We start from the raw sequence: 22,829 nt of genomic DNA, 5'->3' as shown, positions 1-22,829 counted from the left end.
CCTGGGACTGTGATTTCCTATAAACTTTGTATTTTCTCATACTTGAAAAAGTTACTATCAGTGAAATAGAGATAGCAACCATTTTCTCCCCATCCATTGCCCTTTTTGGAAGACTCTCCCTGCCCCTAACATTAGCTAGCCTCTGTATACTGTGTGGTCCTGCTCCTCCCTCCAATTATAGCAGTAGGACCCAACCTGAACCATGCCACAGGTGGGGCTGAGCCAGCCATTGCCTCTCTGGAGAATCTGTGCCAGAGTAACCTTGTTGGACACTTGAACTGTGAAGTTAGAATTGGACTTGGGGCAGATATTGTCTTGTTTGAACCCAAAAAGCAGACCAAAATATCTACAATAAAAGCCAGTTTGAATGGGTTACTATTCCTTGCAACCAAATGATTTCCACTTAATGATCTCTGATACATTGAAAGATCAGATAGATTCTTTAAAAAATAAATAAACTTGTAAACTTGGTTAAAGCAAAGTGGAGAATGTAACAACTATTTGAAGAAAACCTATTGTATGTCCTGTGCCAGGGACTGGTAACTCCCTCCAAAATCCACTTACTCCTTCATCCTTAGTTCTACTGGAGACAGACACATGCCCAGTTACAAACTACATTTCCCAGCTTCCTTTGCACATAAAAGTAGCCAAGTCATACAATTACAGCCAATGAGTGTTCTACACTGGTTAGAGTCTCCTAGTGGGATTAAGCTGCTGTTGCCAATCTTGGTAGCATTTTAAATAATGTACTCTATTTTGCCTTACTTCCATTCCATCCCATTCTCCAACCCTTACTTACTGGTGTGTTCTGGGACTACCTGTTTTAGGGGAACTCAAACTAAGACAGGAGTTAAGTCCCACAAAGCAACTCTTCACTAATGGGGGATGGGAGCCAAAAGGTTACTATTTCACTCTTTTGTCCCCAAGGCAGACAGTTCTGAGATACAGCACATGAGGCTGTCGGGAATCTCTATGAGTCTGAGTAACAATCTTTATCAGGGATGACCAACTTCATAATGTATCCTTCTATTGTTTTTGCCTCCTTGTCTATCCCCACTTCACCTCCCTGGTCCCTCACCCCTGCTCCCAGGGATCACTTTCCACTACATTACTCCCCCTAAAGGCTGCCTCTGATTTAGGTGTTGCTTGCAAGGGAATCCAAACTAAGACACTGCATCACTAGGACAACTGGGCCATCTATAAAATTGCATATTATTTATGGGTGACCTAACTTGTATGGTGGTGAAACACATGGGATTGCACGTTCCCAAGTGTTGTTTCTAAGGCTGACACACTGATACCACAATCATGATGCATCTGTACCACTGTTGTGTTATTACTCTGATTAACATGTTCTTGCTCCTCTTAAATGTACATTTGCATGCTAATGATACAGCTCATATGGTCATGTCACACATTACCAGACTACCTTGCTAATCATAAAATAAATAAACATCTCAACATGATTGCTTGATAACTAAACTTTGAAGAAACTGTAATTTCTCCAGATCACATAATATCAAGCAATCTCTGTTGATTTTAGTTTGCTTCCCAGATAAAATGCTTATCCTCTTTAAAAGTTAATAGTTTTATTATGAGATATTCTTGTGCTAACAATTAGTGCAAATTTTAACAACTGTCATCTTGCTTTATACTAGAGGCAAACAGAAAGTTTATTAATTTGCTTTATCTTTTTATTTCAATGTATAAAACCATAAACAGATGGAAATTCATAAAGCAAACAAAAAGCATAAACTAAAGAACTGGTAAAGTCTGGAAAATTCAGTGACTATTATATTTCTGGAAGTTGATTTGGAAAATCCCCTGCTACCAACTGTGTGATATGTTGACAATCAATGTAAAGATGAATGTTTTAAAGAAAAGACCACATCAGTCCCTACCTATATCATTTGCTGAAGTGTAGCACATTGCCCTTGCAAAGCAGATAGATAAGCTACCTCTCTGCGCTTGTGTTGTCCAACATGGTAATCACTAGCTATTCAAATTAAAATTAATTAAAAATAAGGAAAATTAAAAATTTAGTTCCTCAGTCTTAAGCATTCAATAACCACATGTGGTTAATGACTATTGCACTGTACAGTAAAGATACAGAACATTTCCATTATTGCAGAATATTGTTTGACCATCCTACTCTAGATAAATATTCAGAATTCTCCCCCACCAGAATACACTGATTCTTTAAACTGCAAATAATTAAATTACACTTCTAAATCAATGGAGTTCTTTGATATCACACTGGTTGATTGAGAAATTCAACTTTCCTCAATGTATTATCTGGTAACCAGAGCTGGATTACTAATTTACCTACAATTTTGCTAATATGGGCCACTGCCTCCATTCCCATTTAAGTTTTGCCCCAAGACATAGTCCCTATATTTGTATGCTTCTTAGATATCTAATGAAAAACAACTTATTTTATCTGAAAAAAGGCAAAAACAGATCTTTGAACTCACTATTCCATCATTTCAAAAACCAAGCTACAATTAATGGGAACACGAAAGTTCCCATTCATCCATCAGACACATGACTCCTCAGAATGTCCCGTGCTGGAAGAAATGGGCTAGGCCCTTGGAGTTTAAAGACAAAGCCCCCAAGGGCCAGGACACTGTGGAGCTGTGAGAACAAATGGGAGACTGTGGGCCATATTAAAAAATCGGCTATGCTTTATTTATTCTGCAAAGAATGGGCCTCACAATGTTTGAAAAATGGAAGACATTTCTTCCAACATCAAAACCTCTGAAAATTAGCATCAAAATCCTTATTTCTATTTTCTCAAGAAAAATGGATCTCTCTGGATACAGTGGTTGGCTAGAGCAAAAGCAGCCAGTCTTACAGGCAGAAATGCCTATTCCAAGCATGCCAACACCCCTTGTCACCAGTACTGCCTCTTATAGCAGTCTGCTTCCTGTGTCCTCACACAGTATCTGTTGGCCCCTGCTTTGCACGCTAATCCCAACCTCCACTAGCCAGGTAATTTTGGGCATGCCACCCAAGTTCTTCAGAGGCAGGCTAGCCAAAATGGGACAGGAAACTGAATGTTTCCCAAAGCAAATAAATATAACAAAAGATTGACCAACTCTAGGATCTTTGCATTTCCACAAGCAGATGTGGATGGGTTAAAAGGGTGACAGAGAAATTACCAAGAAATTTGCCCTCATTGCAAAGTAAAAAAAGTACAAATTCAATCAGGACTTCATTTCTATTTGTGAAAATGGAAAAAACATTTCATTGATAATGCCTATATTGGTACCTCCTCACTGGAGCTCAGTTTGGCAATTTTTCAAACACCATAAAAATGTATAATCTTTTGAACTAGCAATTCTACATCTCAAAACTAAGTAAATAATAATAGTGTTACAGGGTGCAGCCAAGAGGGGGGACCCCAAATGGGCATTTGAAATGGGGTCCAGAACTTAAGGTGTCCAGGAGATTTTAAGATGTCTCCATCCCCCCCACCCAGGGGGTGGGTTGGGGGAAGGGACAAATGGAGCAGGGCTATTGAGAGCTGTTTTGCATAGCAACAGCCCTGCAGCTACCCTCTGGCATGGTCATTTGACATATCTATAGCCTTTGGCTGGTCACTTAGATATGTTAAATAGCTGTGATCATCTCTGAGCCAGGGGAATGGAAGTAACTTCCCCACCAAGATGTGACTGGGGGCAGATCCCCCAAGCTACAGTGCCTGTGTGGGAGCTCGGAGAAGATTGGCTCCAGGACATGGGGCCACACCTGCCCAGACTCAAGATGGCAGCCCAGTAAAGCTGGAAGGATATGAATTCTGGCATGTGAAGCTGAGTGTGGGAGGAGTTGGAAATGAGGCTGCAGAAGAAGATTGGCCGCGGGGATTTAAAACCCGGACTTGGCGGCCATTAAAAAGAGAACCATGCGTAGCCCTGAGAAGGAAAGCCATGCACAGCCCTGAGAAGGAGAACCGTGCTGCTTTAGGAGAGAGAACCATGCAGCTTTAGCAGAGTGGAGACTCCCGCATCCCAGAGAGGGAGAACCACGCGGCCTTGACAGAGTGGAGACTCCTGTGGCCCTGGGAGAGAAGACCACGTGCCTGTGCCAGAGTGGGGACCCCCGCAGCTTTAGAAGGGGGAACCACCACCTGGTTTTAGCAGAGTTCCTGGTGACTCAGCCAAGGGTGCCAGGAACCCAGGGAGATCTCCCAGTCGAGATGGAGGACTAACTAAGAACCAGAGGACTGCCTGAGCCATGGACTTCTATTTCCTTTCCTGAGATACGGTACTCTGGACTGGGCAAAGGGGGAAGGAAGGAAGGACTGTGTCTGTTTGTGGGTGTTTTAAGGGACTTTGGGATTTTTGATAAAGACATTAGGTCACTACTTGAAGTCTGTATAGCATTAAATAAACATTTCCTTTCCTTTTCACGAATCTCTGGCATTGAGAGACGTCTTTCCTAGGGCGGCGGGCATAACGGACCCGGGGCCTTCTTTCAATAATAGTATATTGTCTCAGGCCCCCCTTGTTGTGTTCTGTAACAATAGGGGTACATTAACCATTTATCATTAAGGAGAGATTCACTGCATATTTTAAAAATAATATAATATACAATTGGAAACCACTTAAATTAGAGATTAAATAATTTCCAAGACAGACCTACATATGACAATATAAGGTCATCAAAATTATAGAAAAAGTTATTTTACCTAATGGCATGGAAATACAATCATAATATATTAGGAGAACAAAGCAGGTGACAAAACAATGCTTATTCTAAGAATCTATTTGTTATGGGTTAAAGTGTATCCCCCCAAACTCATATGTTCAAGTCCTTACTCCTGTAATGTGACCTTATTTGGGAATAGAGTCATGATCAGTGTAATTACTTAAGATGAAGTTACATTGCAAAAGGGTGGGTCCTAATCTAATATACCAGGTGTCATATAAAATGGGGGAAATCTGGACACAAACACACAGGGTGAACACCATGTGAAGATAGAAGCAGAAACTGGGGTGCTGCAGCATCTACAAGCTAAGAAACACCAAAAATTTCCAACAAACCACCAGAATTTTTGAGAGGCATGGAACAGATCCCTCTCCTACCTCTCAGAAGAAACTAAACCTCTCCACACCTTGATCTCATACTTCTAGCCTCCAGATATATGAGACAACAAATTTCTGTTGTTTAAGCCACCCATACTGTAGGACTTTGTTATGGCAGCCTGAGCATCCAACATATCTTTTTTTTTTTTTTTTTAGGAAAAATCTTTTATAAGCATAAAATATGTGAAAGTAATTTTTTCAAACTATTAAACTTAGTAGAAGGACATTAAGTAATTTTTATTTAAATGTTGCTTATATATTTTTATTTTAAATAAACATCATGTCATTTATACATAAAATGGTTCTAAACAGCATATCAAAAAACACAAATATAATCAATAAGTTTGGATCAAGGCAGGTGTAGAAGAGGCAAGGGGTCAGAGAGACATAGCTTGAAATCCTGCCTTAATCACTCACTTATCAACTCTAACTTTGGACATACAAAGGCCATTTTAAGGAATGAATGAAATTATGTGTACAATGTAGATAGCACTGACATAGGACAGCCTGGCACGTAGCAAGAGCTCATTAATTTATAGCTGTTATAATGAGCTCCCACTATTCATGGGGGCTTTACACTTTATTAAAATAAAAAAGTATGTTATTCACTTCAGAAAACAATTTCAAAATTCATGGTCACCTTGTCAAATCCTGCAGACAGCCTAGGGCTCCAATGTGTCTGGGACACTAATCTAGAATTTGACAATCCAGTCTAAGCATTCTTTCCTAACAACCACACCTGCCAAATTCTGCTGTCTCTCTTCAATTCATTTGGCTTATGTAGACCTGCTCTTTATGGTCATTAGTGTTGGGAACTGCTCTGCCTGGTATCAGAAGCTGTAACCCCTGCCTAGGCTAAGGCTAAGGGGATACCCTTGGAACCATAAGCCAGCAAGGAGACAAAAGCTTATCTCCCTGGCAGGAGCGCTGCTTCTGCTGCTTCATTCATAACTGAACCCCAAAGCTTGGTTGGTTAGCCAATGACGGGTAAGATTCCCCAAGGGAGGAATGATCTAAGACAGGCATGATCACGTGGGAGGCCCCCCAAAAGAAGGACTTGGGGGCTACAGCAAAAGGGGGTGATGGACCCTCACTCCTCGGCTTTGACATAGCCTGAGTCCTCATCATCTGGGAGAAAATCTCCTTATCTCTTGGTTGCCTTAGTTCCCTTGCTCCACCTAAGCCTGAAACAATGACAGGGTGGTACAGCTCTGTGCTGAAAAGGGTGGATTCCCCGGGTGATCAGGCCTAAGAAAGAACATGTAAATTTCTGTGAAACCTTCTTTGTTTAGCATGCTCTCAGTTGAATGAGAAGGGTCCAAGGAGGAAGTTAGTTTGTTCCTTAAAACTCTTAACAGCTCTTTGATCTTGACTCAAAATAGGCCCTCAGACTTCCTTGTTATCTATTGTTTGATCCTTTCTTCCTAGCCATGAGTAATGAACTTTTACCTGAATTCTTATACAAATGAAACCAATAAAAAGCCTCTCTGGAGGGGGAGCAGGGCACTCTCCCCACCAGGGAGGGTGGCCAAGCAGCGCCCTCCAGGAGAGATGGTGGCCAAGGCACTCCCCATGTGAGGAGAGGCCCTGCTGTTCCTATTCCCCCACAGGACCTGGTTGTCTCTGTGTATGTTTTACTCGCATTTCAACAGCCATCCGCAGCGTTCCATTATCACTGCTGGCCGGTGACCCATGCATCACATTAGTACAAAGAATGTGTGTGCACGTGTGTGTGTGTGGGGGGGGCATCTAGGAATATCTGGAGAAATGAAGACTTGTGAATTTTCTAATTCATTATTTCCACACATTGGTGGTAGAATATGTTTTCAGGGAAAGAAAGAAAGGAAATAATCATGTATCGAATGCTTCCTATGTGCCATTGCTTTGCAACAGTTCTCTCATTTCACAAATACAATAATTCTGCCAGAGAGGCTAAGTAATGTGACCACAAAACTCACAGCCAAACCCAGGTATTATTTCTGTTACCAAATGAGAAAAATGTAATGAATAAAGTCAGGCACTAGAAAAGAAAACAAAGAGCATCCAGCAATTTAAGACAATAAAAAGGAGACAGAAAGTACAACATTCACACTCCAAATTTACCTACTGTTGCTGTTTAACATAGTCTTTTTCTCCAGAATAGATATAGTTTAATGGTACTAACAATTTCATGTATATTATTTGCTTTTTCAGCCAATGAAGCACATGCCTTTTAAAGTAAAGTTCAATTACATATGTAATGATCATACTTAGCTTTCAACTGCTTTATAAATAGAATCTGTGATATGATTCTGACAATGAAATTTCTTATATAAATTCCAGTGAATGATTCTGAAACAAGAAAATATGCCTTCTCCCTTTCCTCAAACACCTGCAGTTGTAGATGAACAACAAAGGTAACATCAGGTGTTGCTCTTATAATAAAGATTCCCCCTATTACTTGAGTTTTAGTTTTCTAGACCCAGGAACAGTCAACATTTGTGGAGCCCTCTGCCAGGAACTTTCATATCTGTTAGCTCACTTTATCCCACAATTGTGTGTTATAGCTGTTATCCCCATTTTCTAGTTCAAGAAGTTGAGAGACAAGAAAATAATTGGATTTGTTCAGGGTTTTTCAGTCATTAATGTATTTTTATCATTTAAACATATCTTTGATATAAGTGAAATCCCTAGGGAACTCAAGGTATAGTGAGGTTGATTTGACCTTGAACACATCCAAGGTCTGTGGTTGAACCCAGGCACGTGGCTCTGAAGCCAGCACATCCCAAATAACATTTATAGTCACTACTCATCAAACCACCATTTTTTCTAGTTTAAATATCTTCCAAGATCTCCATTCTTCACTCAGATCATGAGTTTGTGCCCAGTTATTCTCTGGTATCACTCTTTCTTCCATTCTAACCCTTATACTTTTTCAATTTTTCTAGATATCAGCTTCAAGAAGGATCCTATGGGTATTGTCAACTATCAGGTGCAGGCAAAGCCATCAGGTGAATTAAAGGCATGAATGTACAGCCAGGCAGTTGCACAGTAGACCAGGTGGATGTATAAGCACTTATTGTTAAAGCCATAGAGAGTATATCATTTATTTGGCATGTGGATCCTAAAAAATGACAAATTCGAAGAATGGCCTCTCCCTCTCCTTCTCTCCCCCCCCCCCCCACACACACACTGACTGGGCAGATAAAATTCGTTTGCTCCTCTTGTATCCGTGATGGAACCTGTATGACTTGAGTAATTTATCAAGTACCCCAAAATAATCTACATTTCCATTATCTTGCTAAATATCCAGATCCTTTCTGAATTCTACAGCTCTTTATAGACATGTGTTAATAACACATCCTTGAACTTGAATTTCTTTATAAAATGGATCAGTGAATATAAATTTTGTTAGGAAAGATACACAAGTTCAGTAAAATTTTCTCTGGGAATGGGAGCATTTTTAAGAAGTAAAAAGGTTCCTGAGAAGATGTATATATCCCTAGTCATTATGAGAGTATTTAAATTTTGCTTTGTGCTCTGACAGCATGAGATAGTAGAAAGGGATCTGAGTTAGGAATGAAAGGACATGACTTTAAGAAAAAATTACATATATTGCCCTTGCTGTTTTCATTGATGAAATCATTTTACTTCCAAGACATAGAGGTAATGAGTGATCACTATTAATGAGAGGTAACTTGGAAAAATGATTAAGATCGAAGAGTGTGGCATCAAATTGCCTGGGTTCAAATCCTGGCTCTATCACATACTAGCTGTATGACTTCAGTCAAGTTGTTTGACCTCTCTAGGTCTCAGTTTCTTCACCTATAAAAGGGGTTATTGTTTTGTAGTTCAAAGGTACTTGTGAGATTAGGTGAAATAATGTGCATATAGCATCTAGTATAAAGCTTTTCTCTGTGTATTAATGTTAATACTACTTGTGCATATTTTCTAATCTCACAATAAACATTCTCCCAATGGAAAGATAATAGAAACAAAAAATTATGCAACAATAATATATTGAGCAAACTTTATACTGTGCTAGAAATTTTAGGAATACTGAATTGTATTTGTCATCCCCTTGAACAAACTCTTCTTTAGTTACAGTTACCAGGCACTGCTGAGGTTTTTATATGCATTATCTTATGTAACCCTCACAGCAATCAAAAGACAGGACTCTTACAATGTTCATCTGATGGCTGCAGAACTGAGGATCAGAACAATCATGCAACTTGCTTAATGTCCCAGAGCTGGAAAGAAGAGCCAGGATTCCAGCAAGAGGCTATTTCAAAGCCCATGCTCCTTCAAGCCCTGGGCTGTCTTTCAGTTTTCTCTGAGTGATTCTTGTTGTCAACCAATTCCTAACCTTTCCTTTCTCAAACAAACAGCACCTATCACACCAGGCAAGCCAATGAGTCTTCCACGAGTAAATATTCAGGACAAAAAAATTAATTTGGAAAGGAATATTGAATTTGAAACAAAAAAACACACATTCATTCCTTTCTGTTTTCTACCTCATTAATAAACAAAGGGCACAGTTAATGTACTTTTCTAATATGGTCTTCTAACATGAACAGCCAGAATTGAATTAACCTAATAATATATGAACAAAGATGAGATATATGTTATTTGGGGAAGTACTTTTTCCTTCACAAGTGGAGTATCTCATCACTTCCCATTATTCCTTTCAGGAAGAGGCTTTTCAAATGATGGACAAGATGGTACAAGCTGGTGGAGCCCCATGTGTCCTAGGACCCAAGGTAAACCCTTCAGATAACTTCATCAGTGTGATTCCACCAATGGTATCCTCATCACAGAGATCCCAGAAGTGCTGCAATACATCCCCCAAAGATGCTACATCTTCTTGACAAAAGTACTATAATGGAAGAAATGTTGGTGAAAATAATTATTTATTCTTCTATCAGACGTGTAGAGCTCTTCTGAGCCTAGCATGCCCATGACTTGAAGAACTGGCCCTCCCACTTCTCCCAATGAAAGAACAGTCTAGGATGCCCAGTTTGAATCTCATGACACCTGTTATTCAGGCCACAAGAGACAGGACCAGCAGGGTACACCTGATGCATGGGCAGCCAATCCATAGCCTGATATGGCCTGGGGCTGAGAGCTGTGTCCAAACTGAAAAAATTATAGCTGAGCCAATCATATGGTCTCTCTTAGGACATAAGCTTAGGATCACAGGAAGAAGAAGCTAAATGAGAAGCAGAAAGGAGACACACAAAGAGAGCACACAGGACAGTGGCCAAGCCACAATCCCAGCAGTGCATCTCCTAAGGCCATTGTGCTCATGGTCTGGAGCTCAGGGTGTGTGGACTGGGCCTGTTTTAGGCCTCACACTTTTATTTCTGTAAGAGGGCTCCTCCTGTACATGCAGTGTGTATGATCTATCTGCCTTTTACTTGACACTGAGTCAGCTTGGATGAGTCACTCTCCTCTACAACCAAGAGTAATGGCTAAACAATTATTTCTAAGGCAGTCCTCATAATTCCTCTTCATAATGGAAATCATGAAGGGGAATTTGCACTGCATCCAATATACTCTCAAAGATTCATTTACTAGGAACCCCCAAAAAGAGTTTATTTATTAAAAAATTGTGTATTCATTCTTGCATGCTTAAACATCAGTCACCTTCAAACTACTCTCCATTTGATGCAATACACCTATCAAGACATTTTTTCCACTGCTCAAAACAGTTTTTGAACTTGTTGATTTTGATGCCTTTTAGTGCTTCTGCCATTTCCTGTTTCATCTCTTGCACATTGATCAAACATTTCCCTTTGAGGAATTTTTTTCATCTGGGGAAACAAAAAAAGTCACTTGGGGTGAGATCTGGTGAATAGGGAGGGTAGGGCACCAGGGTCATGCCGTTTTTGTTTTTGTTTTTCCCCAGAAACTGCTGAACACTCAATGCAGTGTGGGCAGTTGCACTTGTAAGTCATCCATCATGAAATGGGCAAACCGTTGAAAGAATTTTCAAAAACATTCACTGAAGCCAAACACAGCCTCTCACAACAACACCAGCTGGTACACTGATACAGATGTGTTCTTGGAGCACTCATCTAGTGGGAGGAGACTGTATTATAAGGGGCCCATCCTTCAGAAGATAATTCTGGATTTTTGGGGTCTCCCCTTATATTCATTGCTTGTTCTCTTTCCTTCCTTCTTTCTTCCCTCACTTTTTCCAATCACTTCCTTCACTAAGCACCTACCATCTGGGTGATTTGTGAATGTCGCTGGAGTTGTTCCTGGAGTTGTTCCTGCTATGTGGCAGTTAGAGATTTAGAATGTACTGATGGACAAGACAAACAAGATCCCTGCCCTCATTGAGCAGATGGTCTGGTTGAGAAGCCAAAATGTAAACAAGTCATTAAAGAGTGTGCTCTGGCAGCCGTCAGACTTCATCTAAAGGCAACCCCTACTCACTGAGATCCTCCTCCAAAAATGAAATCTAAGCAGATATTGGAAGGCACCAAAGGAATTTGCCAGCTAAAAGGGGTTTGGTGAAAAAAGAGAGGGAAATTATTCTAGGCAGAGGAAGTAGCTTGTACAAAAGTCCATCAGATCAGCAAGAAACCAGCCCCCAGACGTCTAAGCACTGTGAAATTTGTACAGAGCAAGAATTTGGCTTCTCTATGAGATCTAAAATGGGTGAAGGTGGACATCTGCAAACTTTGATGGTGCATCAGTTTCAACTGGCAGCATCTGTCTTTCTTGTAGGTTCCCAAGAGACTGAAGAGATTGGGGTAGAGGCTGGAGGGTGGATGGTGATTGGGAAAGACTTAGCCCGTCAGTGAGCAGAGATCAGGCACTTATACTTCAGCATCATCCTACTCTCCAGGGCAATTATCTTATGGTTTTCAGAGTCACTTAGATTGGAAAAACATATTTATCCTCACCATCATCATGATTACAATGATTTTTTACTTCTGGAGGATATCTAATAGTTTACAAAATGTTTTCCGTGCTTTATCTCACTTAAAATTTCCAACACTCTGGTAGGCAAAGAGTATTGTCCCCAGTGTTCAGGTGAGGAAACTGAAGTTCTCAAAGGAAGGGTAAGATAATAGAATGAACAAGAATAATTACAAATACAACCCAGGTTAAATACATGCTTACTGAAGATGAAGACTTGTAGCAGGTAGTGGTTCTGTAAAAACATTTCCCTAGAGACTTTCCAGTATTTTTTCTAATAACACATAATCATTTTCATACCTGGATCCAGGAAAAATGTGAATTCTCTGGGGAACAGATAACTAAGGATGGTGTCTCTGAGCATCAGTCCAGGATACTTTCCATATTCCCTCCCATCTAGCGGACTCCCAAGGGCCAGGTGCACCTGGGTAGAACAGTGTGGTTACAAGTACCCATGGTTGACCCTGTAGGGACCTTCATCTGGAGAATTTAGCTGGACACACTAAAACTCTTTCAAGGGTAAGCCATGTTTATGGATTATGATTTGAAAAAGATCAGGAAAATTCTTGCTCTAGAACTCAAGAAAAAACTTCCAAGAACTAAGTGCCTATAATTCTTCCACTAGAACTTTTCCTTTAGGATCAACACTGACCTATCAGGAATGTTCTTTGAAGTGAGGATATTTCAAGGAGCACATCCTTGGAGTAACTCGTACTATAGTAAAAATAACTATGGCAGCATGAGTTAGAGGTAGAGGGGCTCAAAAGAGGTGCTAGCAAGAGGGAACACAGATTTTCTGCTTCAGAATTTTGCCAAGACTCTAATTTATAACAAGTCAGCCATAATTTTCCAAATTACTCTCCAATGGATTTCTACTCCTCTTTTTCCATCATCAGCAGAATCATCCCAATCCTCATTATCATCATCACCTTCATAGTCATATAAGTTTGTTCAGCACTTATAGTCCACCTACTGTGCAAGGCTGTTTACTTGGAGTTAAGTAATTTAATTATTTAAAGCAACCCTTTGAAGTAAGAACTATTACCAGCCCCATTTTGCAGATGAGAAAGATGAAACTTAGTGAAGGTTACCAAGCTAGTAAAGAATAAAGTCAGGATTCAATTCTGTAAGAAATATTTTTCTTTTTTTTCTATATTTATGAGCCCAAACACCAATTGTCTTAATAAACTCAGAAGAGCATTAGGTGATGAATTCATTAGCACACTGGTGAGTTGCTCTTTTATGGTAAGTATGTTTACTGATTCACATTCCAACTGACATGGTTTTTGTCACTAATTGTGAGGCTAGAAAGTTATAATTAAATTCTCATTAATATAGCTTTGAAATTGCATCATACTCCCATTAGCAGATTGCTGGGCATAACTTAAATAAGTTGTTGCCTTGACTGGTATGGCTTAGTGGACTTGTCCCCCAAAGTGGGGGGACAATGTCCCACATTGTCCCACAAACCAAAAGATCTCTGGTTTGATTCCCAGTCAGGGTACATGCCTGGGTTGTGGACAAGGTATGCAGTTGCAGGCATGCAAGAGGCAACCAATCCATGTTTCTCTCACACATCCATGTTTCTGTCCCTCCCCCACTCTCTAAAATTAATAAAAATAAAATATTTAAGTAAGATGTATGTTAGAATTTCCTGTCTTGTTTATACTTGGGGGGGGGGAGATTGTCTGACTCATGCACACAGATTTTTTTAAGAAAATAGGAAAAAAATGACCAAAAATAAGATTAAAGTCTTTTTATACATATTTAATATGAAAAAAATGCTGTGTTTTAGTGGGAACCTACTATACCTTGGTTAATTAATAACCAACAGAAAATAAAACAAAGTGAAAGACAATCACTGTCTATTGAGTTCATCTCTAAATACAAACACTACTTGTCATTTCCAGAGAAGTCTCCACATATATTTGTTACTGGTTGAGATAAACACTATAAAACATAATACTATCTGCCCTTTAAAGTTTCTTTGAGAATTAGGTATAAGGCACATCAGGTACCTGGGACCTTGAAGGAGGCAGAAGAGTGTAGGACTTAAGAGAATAGAGTTTGGAGGGAGAATGCCCAAATCTTGATCTTGCTGTTTTCTCCAATTTTGTTCTTGATGAGTTGAGTTATTCAACATCCCTGAGCTTCATGGGGGAAATGTGAATATTACGGTTATACAGACTCACATGATATATGGAAAGCACTGAAATATAGTGCCTCATCTGAAGCCTGCATGACAAAGATGGCTTCTCTCATTAGGGGTTTAAATGTTGGCTATGATTAGATGAGATGAGATGAGATGAGATAAAATGAGATTAGATTAGATCACCATGCTTCACTTTGTATTGCTAATAATATGATTATAATGATAGCATTATAATAGCATTATAGTATAATGATAATAGCATAATGATTGCATTATAGCAATATGAAGTAAGCAGTATGATGTTTGCTTGGAAAATAGTTCAGAATTTTGATTAAAAAATGAAGATTATGTAAAGCAGATGCCTCCATTTAAATTAAATTGACCTATACTTCATATATCAAACATATTACATCTCTGGAGTAGCTGGCCTTGCTTGGAAAAGCAGAAAAGAAAGGCACCATGGAAATGTGAAGTCCAAGGGTGGTAGCAGATATGCATGTGCTGGAAGCAACCTAAGTACCCATCAGTCAATGAGTAGATCAAAAAACTATGGTACATTTACACAATGGAATTCTCTGCAGCAGAAAGAAAGAAGGAGCTCCTACCCTTTGCGACAGTGTGGATGGAACTGGAGAGCATTATGCTAAGTGAAATAAGCCAGGAGGTGAGGGACAAATACCATATGATCTCACCTTTAACTGGAACATAATCAACAACAACAACAAAAAAACAAGCAAAATATAACCAGAAACACTGAAATTAAGAACAATCTGACAGTAACCAGAGGGGACGTGAGAAGGGATAATGGGGGAAAGGGTTTTCAGGAACTACTATAAAGGACACATGGACAAAACCAAGGGGTAGGGTGGAAGCAAAAGAGGGGGATGGGTCTGGGTGGGGTTGGGGAGTAGTGGGGGGAAAATGCAGACAACTGTAATTGACAAACAATAAAATAATTTAATAATAATAAAATGATTTCTAATGTGAAAAAATTAAAAAATATAAACATTTCAGGGTGTATGTCAAGAATAAGAATGAGAAAGATATCGGGAGAGTTGACTCCACAGTTAATTCTATAACAACTTAATCTGGACCTATAGCATTGTGTGGGAATGTTACAGAACAGAACAAGGGGGGCCTGGGATGATATACTATTATTGAAAGAAGGCCCCGGGTCCGTTATGTCCGCCGCCAGAGGAAAGACGTCTCTCAATGCCAGAGATTTGTGAAAAGGAAAGGAAATGTTTATTTAATGCTATACAAACTTAAAGTAGTGACCTAATGTCTTTATCAAAAATCCCAAAGTCCCTTAAAACACCCACAAACACAGTCACAGTCCTTCCTTCCTTCCCCCTTTGCCCAGTCCAGAGTACCGTAACTCAGGAAAGGAAAACGAAGTCCATGGCTCAGACAGTCCTCTGGTTCTTAGTTAGTCCTCCATCTCGACTGGGAGACCTCCCTGGGTACCCGGCACCCTCGGCTGAGTCGCCAGGATCTCTGCTAAAACCAGGTGGTGGTTCCCCCTTCTCAAGCTGTGGGGGTCCCTGCTCTGTCCAGGCCTCGTGGTTCTCCCTCTCAGGGCTGCGGGAGTCTCCACTCTGTCAAGGCCGCGTGGTTCTCCCTCCTCAGGGCTGCGGGAAGTGGAGAGTCCCCATTCTGCCAAAGCCGCGTGGTTCTCTCTCAATGGCCGCCAAGTCTGGGTTTAAATCCCCACGGCCAATCTTCCTCTGCAGCCTCATTTCCAACTCCTCCCACACTCGGCTTCACAGGCCAGAACTGTATCCTTCCAGCTTTACTGGGTTGCTATCTTGAGTCTGCGCAGGTGTGGCCCCATGTCCTGGAGCCAATCATCTCCGAGCTCCCACGCAGGCGCTGTAGCTTGGGGGGATCTGCCTCCAGTCACATCTTGGTGGGGAAGTTACTTCCATTCCCCTGGCCCAGGGCATGGCCACAGCTATTTAACATATCTAAGTGACCAGCCAAAGGCTATAGAGATGTTAAATGACCACACCAGAGGGTAGCTGCAAGGCTGTTGCTATGCAAAACAGCTCTCAATGACCCTGCTCCATTTGTCCCTTCCCCCAACCCACACCCTGGGTGGGGGGGATGGAGACATCTTAAAATCTCCTGGACACCTTAAGTTCTGGACCCCATTTTAAATGCCCATTTGGGGTCCCCCCTCTTGGCTGCACCCTGTAACAGGAAGACTATGTCAACAAAGCAAATGTCACTTTGAAGATTTGAAATCCTTTTGATGACCTAATATCTGCACCAATTCTGTCCCCAGACAATGTGGATGTGTTGGAGTCCCTTAGATCCATTATATAAATCCACAAGTGCAGATCCAGAACCTTATAAGTAGTAGAGATAAGAAATAATATGTTAACAAAATACTTTTAAGGGGGAAAAAACCCACAGATCAAAGTCCTACTGGCAATGTACTCAAGTAATAAAATAAGAATCATCAGTAGAAGGCAGAATTATATCAACATTTTTTTTCAGAGTAAGTCTGAGAAATGGGGTAAATTCAATATAAAGGGCCAGGCACAAATAATGCCCCTTGTTTATTACAAAATCATAAGTATGTAATTCTGTAACTTAACAATATCACACTCAATGATACTATATGACATTTTAGGTGAAATGTTCAAACTGCTGTCCATCTCATAGGAGACATTCATATACCCTACGAACCACATTCAAGCAAAACTTTCTGCTGGGCCCTTTAAATATATATAAATTGTGTGTGTGTGTGTGTACATATACACATGTACATATACACATATACACATGTATATATACACACACACACATATATATGTATACACATATATATACACGTGTGTATATGTGTGTATATATATGTGTATATATACGTGTATGTATATGTGTATATATACACATATACGTATATATACATATACGTATATATACACATACACGTATATATGTGTATATATGTGTGTATATATACACACGTGTGTATACGTGTGTATATATATGTGTATACACACACACACACACACACACACACATATATATACACATATATATATATATATATATATATATATATATTCCCAAATAATGGTTTAAGAGATTTTTCTGGACCTATTTTATCACCAGGGAATAAATGAAACAGAGCACCAAAGTCAGAGCTGTGTCCTGATTTTTGGTTTTGATCCAAAATATAGTGAAAAGTCCCCTGACCTTATTTAAGTAGAGATTAAGGATTTGGGAGTTCCACCTCAAAATCTTTGAAATTGGCTAAAGCTTCTCCCTGAAGGTTTGACTTTTATATGTTATGTATACTTTAAATCCACTGTATCCATGAGCCATTCCTAAGCAAAGAACACATAAATAAAGTGCATTTTCTTCTAAAGTTATAAATCCAAAAGTGGAGGTTGGCTTTAGAAGCAACAGTACTTCATATGGTCAATCCATAGGAAATAATTGAAAATATGAATTATTTTTAAGAATTACTCATGTTTACACTGTGGACAAGGGATATGTGTTGGGAACTGCCCTGACTGGTATCAGAAGCTGAAACCCCCACCTAGGCTAAGGCTAAGGGAATGCCCTTGGAACCGTAAGCCAGCAAGGAGACAAAAGCTTATCTCCCTGGCAGGAATGCTGCTTCTGCTGCTTTATTCATGACTGAACCCCAAAAAGCTTGGTCAGATAGCCAAAGACAGGTAAGATTCCCCACGGGGGGGAACGACCTAAGACAGGCACGATCACTTTGGGAGGTCCCCCAAAAGAAGGACTTGGGGGGCTGCAGAAAAAGGGGGTGATAGACCCTCACTCCTCAGCTTTGACATAGCCTGAGTTCTCAGCGTCTGGGAAAAAACCTCCTTGTCTCCCAGTTGCCTTAGTTCCCTTGCTCCACCTAAGCCTGAAACAATGACAGGGTGGTGCAGCTCTGTACTGAGAAGTGCGGATTCCCTGGGGTGATCAGGCCTAAGAAAGAACATGTAAATTCCTGTGAAACCTTCTTTGTTTAGAATGCTCTCAGTTGAATAAGAAGGGTCTTAGGAGGAAGTTAGTTTTGTTCCTCAGTCTTACAGCTCTTTGACCCCCAACTCAATAGACCGGCAGAGTTCTTTGTTTTCTATAGTTCCTTACTTCCCCCTAATGAGTACTGTACTTTACCTGAATTATTATGCAGAATGAGCCTAATAAAAGCAGGTATGGACGGTAAATCAGCGCGCTCCCCACTAGGGGGGGTGGCCATTTCGTCCCTACTTCCCCACAGAAACTAGTCTGTCTCTGTGCATGTGTGTTTTTTCTCACGTGTTTATCGTGGAGCCATCCGCAGCGTTCCGTGATCACTGCTGGCCGGTGACCCACGCAACAGATATGCCTATGATTCTTCTAGAATACCACTGCTTTCCGTCATCCTCTCCTCTTCTCTCCCCTTCACACCTCAAATTACTTCAGAAAAAATCAATTTTAACAATTCAGAGGTGTAGAACTATACTTTATGCTCATACAAATCCACACATGCACACAAACACAAGCTCTACTTTTAATTTTTTATTTTTACAAAAATAGTATTGTACTTTGTGCATTACTTTGAAATCTTATTGAATAAGTTTTCCATATGTTGATTAAAAGAATGAAAATCACTTTCTTCCATTTAAAATTTTTAGCAAACACTAAGAATAAAACTCATTTTTCTCACTTAATTTTTTAAAAGATTTTATTTGTTTTTAGACAGAGGGAAAGAGAAGGAGAGAGGGAGAGAAACATCACTGTATCCTTTTCTCTCACATGCCCCCTACTGGGAACCTGTACCCACAACCCAGGCATGTGCCCTGACTGGGAATCGAACTGGCAACCGTTTGGTTCACAGGCCAGTGCCCAGTCCACTTAGCCACATCAGTCAGGGTTTCTCACCTACTTTTATCAAACGCAATTACATATATTGACCTCTAGGTAAATGCTTATTAATTTAACTCATTCTTTTTAAAGGCAGTATAATATAATATTTCACATGTGAATCATATTTTTAGGATTGTTCTATTAATAGACTTACTAATTGCTTCCTCTACAAATGATGTTGCAATAAATATTCTGAACATAAACCCTTTAAATAAACTGGTTTCTACAGAATAAATACTGAAACAAAAGGACTGTAGTTTAAAGACTTTAGAGAATACAACTTTAAAGCTCCATCACAGAATGGGAGAAACTGGGATATTTTTAGTGCTCTGTCACCATAGATTTACATTTTTTTGTTGATCACTTACTGTTCACCAGCCACCATGAAAAGCACTAATGGGAAACAGAAGAACAGAACAAATTTCCTGCCATCTAAAAGATCACACTCTCCTTGCAATATCTCCTACAGAAAAAGATCTCAGAGTAACTCTTCATGCCACTGCATGAGCATAAAACGTTTTCTTTCCTCCTCTCCACTGAATTCAACTTTAACTTTCTCAGCAACTAACCTCTCTCTGCCCCCATGTCTCTCTTAAATGTAGATCAACTAACTTACTCACTTTTTGTCCATTATTCCAGTTCTCTTTCACAAATCAGAGGCTAATAACTGATGTCAAAGCCAAAGCCCTTCTTCTTAGAGCCTTAGAGGCCAAAAGAGAGAAGGAAAGATTACACATATTTTAAATGTAATAAATTTTCTCTGATTTCCCTCTCTCTCTCTCTCACACACACACTCTACCACCACCACCATCACCACCACCACCACTACCAAAAATAACAACTATAATGCAATGTGATAAATTTTCATGGATAAAGGAATAGATGGATAAATGAAAAAAAATGAATGAAATGTAACAAAAGCCCAAAGAGTGGGGTGTACCATTCAGTCTGGGGGAGAGAAAAGGGGCAAGAGTAAATATAACAGAAATCGTCACTGGGGGTAATGTTTTAGCTAAGGTTAAAAGACAAACATTTTTTCTAGGCTTAGGGTATGAAAGCATTATATACAGTATGAACAGAAACAGCAAGAGCTTTAAGGTAAAATGTGCTTTTGAGTTTGGAGGGTGATCAGGGCAGTGGTCCTCCAACTTTAATGTGCATGAGAATTATCCAGGGCACTTATTTAAAATATACGTTCATGGGAAAGCACTCATCTTCTCAATATTTTTATTGGTGTCCAGAAATCTGCATTTAAAAAAGTCATCTAGGTTTGCCAGCCTTTGAAATATGTCGGTACAGGCTGTGCGGTGAATCATAGCATGAAATAATACTGCAATAGGATTGAAGAGAATAAAAATTAATGTTTCAGGTAAGCAACAATGTGAGACAAGAAGAGATTATGTCAGAAAAATTAATGTCAGGTTTTTGAATGGCTTGTTGATGGAGCTATTCTTTTCATCAAAAACACCATTGTGTCACAGGGAACGTTTATTGAGTGACTGAATGAATGAATGTGGACAGAATTCTGAGAAAGCCAAATGAAAGTTTCCTATACTGTGAGCACTGTTTGGTTTGTTTAACTTGGCTGTAAAGGAAACAGGTTTAGAATAGCCATCCCAGAACCTCTAGTTCAAGCTTTCCAACTTCTGTTTTGATATATATCAAATTGATATAGTCATCCATTTTATGCAGGTCTGTAAATAAAGCAAGTGTGATTATCCTGTACATCATCCATGTAATAAACCGGCACCACAATATCTCCTACAGAAAAATCTCTCCCCGCCCCCGCCCCCCCTCTCTCTCGTGCAGCCAGAGACAGATTTTAGCCCTGGGAGGTAAGATCTGGGCAGACAACACGCTCTTACATAATTTCCCAGCTAGTCAGTGGTAGGGTCTCTGATTAATGCTACATGACTGGCTTTGAACTTTCCATTGAGATAGGTTCACTTGGCTTTCAGAGCTCCTAGCAAAAGGAAACGTGTGACCTGCAGATTTCACTGTGAATAACCATCAACAAAGCCAACAACACTAACATTGCTCTGTGGCCCTGTGAGTTTCTCTGCCTCACTCCTCTGTCATTAGCCAAGTTGTCATTGGACTGTCAGAGTGTTGTTTTTTTTTTTTTCCTTTAAGGGACGAATAATAGAACTTCACAAAGACAGGTCGGTAGAGAAAGCTACACAAAAGAGGTTGAGAGATCTTTGAAGAAAAATCAGAAGAGGCCTCGAGAAACTATAACAGGAGGAAGGAGTCGCGCTCTGTGGCCAGATACAGCCTGGCAGCTTCTCTGTCCCTGGAGCTTCAGCAGAGCAGTTCACCACAGGCTTCCATCGTCCCAGGCCAGGTGAAGAGCTGTCCCGTGCTGACCAACTTTCCGAGCTTGGCCAAGTACTCCCAGCTGCTCCGCTCAACCCCGCGTAATCCCAGGTGAGCAGCCAAACCCAGAGACAGAGCCTCCACTTGAGCCCCTCCCATCTTCACCTCAGAAGGAGACATCTTTCACGAGCCCCGCGCGGTAGACAGCACTGAGGTAAGAAGACACCTAGGCTAAGCGCCTGCAAAAATTCGTCCACATTCACATCTGCAAGCAGTCCCTCGATCCTGTCCTCGGAATAGCACCTTGGGAGTGGGGAGGATTGAAGGGAGAGGGGCTGGGGGTTGTTAAACTCCGGGCTTTGAGCAGAACCTAGCAGAGAGCACCCACCGGACCACTCCTCACCCAATGGTTGGCCGACTGGGCCCCCTCCCCGTACACAAACTGCTACTCACCAGTTCCAGAGCTCGCAGGAAGGCAAGGGGCTCCTTCAGTGCCCGGAAGGTGCCTGCTGAGGCCAGCTTTGGACGAAGGAGACAGGAGAGAGAAAGGGACAGCATGAGGCAGGGGCTGGCGTGCGTCTCCGGAGCCGCAGGGTCCCCAACACCAGCCGCCCTGCCCAGTTGCGTCCTACCTGACTCACAGGATCCATAGCTGGCTCTGTTCGGTCTACTCCCCCACCGGTTCCCTTTCAGGGGAAGTTTGAGGGACACCGAGGTCTCGTCCTCAGTGTCAAGAACCACCTCTCGGGAAAAGAGAGGCGAGGAGCGAGGCCGAAGAAACACCGGGCAGGCAGGGCCCTAGGAGAGCGAGGTCCAGCTCGCTGGCTCTGCGCTCTGTGTTCAGCTAAGTCCACGCTCCGGAGCCGAGCCGAGAAGCTAAGGGCTGTGAGAGAAAGGCTAGGGTGGGAGAGCGGCTGTGGGGAGGAGAGAAAGCCAGCTGCTGGGGGAGGGCTGCTATTGGCCAGATGCGATCTCCGCTGGGAGGGTGAGAAGGTGGGCGAAGCAGAACCACGGACATTGGCCCGGGCTGCGCGTTGCGCGCCTCGCGCCCTGGGGTTCTGGGGAAACTCTGGGGCATTTGGTGGGGGAAGGCTGCCTGGCACCATAAGCCAAGAGGCTCCCTGCCTGAAGAAAAGGGTTTCGGGTTAGGAGAAAGGCACCTACACTTTACATGCGGAGTTATGGTGAGTTCTGGTAACTTTTGAACACTTAAAAAAAAAAATACGATTGCTGACTTGTCCAATTGCCCCAGTTCTTATGGGAAGTGCTCCCTGTGGCCAGGCAGAGCTAGGTGCTGGCCTACAGCAAAGAACAGAATGAGCACTGCGCCCTCCCCCAAGGGGAGGCAGAGGGTCAGGACACAGAGAAAATAGGGTTATAGGGGAGAGGGAAACAAATGACTCTTGAATGAGGCACAATGTGCCAGGCAGGTGGTCCTCATGGCCACTGTGAGGTCGGGAGCAAATTATTACGCCCATTTT

At 41.2% G+C, this 22,829-nt stretch overlaps 1 protein-coding gene across 1 annotated transcript in view; it reads right to left on the bottom strand.

Annotated features, from left to right (window-relative positions):
- SYNPR (synaptoporin) overlaps window positions 1-22,286 on the bottom strand; it is a 364,043-nt gene extending 341,757 nt beyond the window's left edge. The window contains exons 1-2 of the mRNA XM_045832290.1: window positions 21,981-22,286; window positions 21,802-21,867 (exon numbers count right to left, since the gene is read on the bottom strand). Coding sequence (XP_045688246.1) covers window positions 21,802-21,867; window positions 21,981-21,998 — 84 coding nt within the window. The 5' untranslated portion in view covers window positions 21,999-22,286. The remainder of the gene's footprint in view (window positions 1-21,801; window positions 21,868-21,980) is intronic.
- Between the last annotated feature and the right edge of the window lie 543 nt (window positions 22,287-22,829).

Source organism: Phyllostomus hastatus, unplaced genomic scaffold (assembly GCF_019186645.2).
Source record: "Phyllostomus hastatus isolate PE091 unplaced genomic scaffold, TTU_PhHast_1.1 phas_contig_16, whole genome shotgun sequence".
Classification (NCBI taxonomy): Eukaryota; Metazoa; Chordata; class Mammalia; order Chiroptera; family Phyllostomidae; genus Phyllostomus; species Phyllostomus hastatus.
The sequence above is the reverse complement of the archived record's forward strand: the minus strand, read 5'-3'. Positions and strand labels throughout refer to the sequence as shown.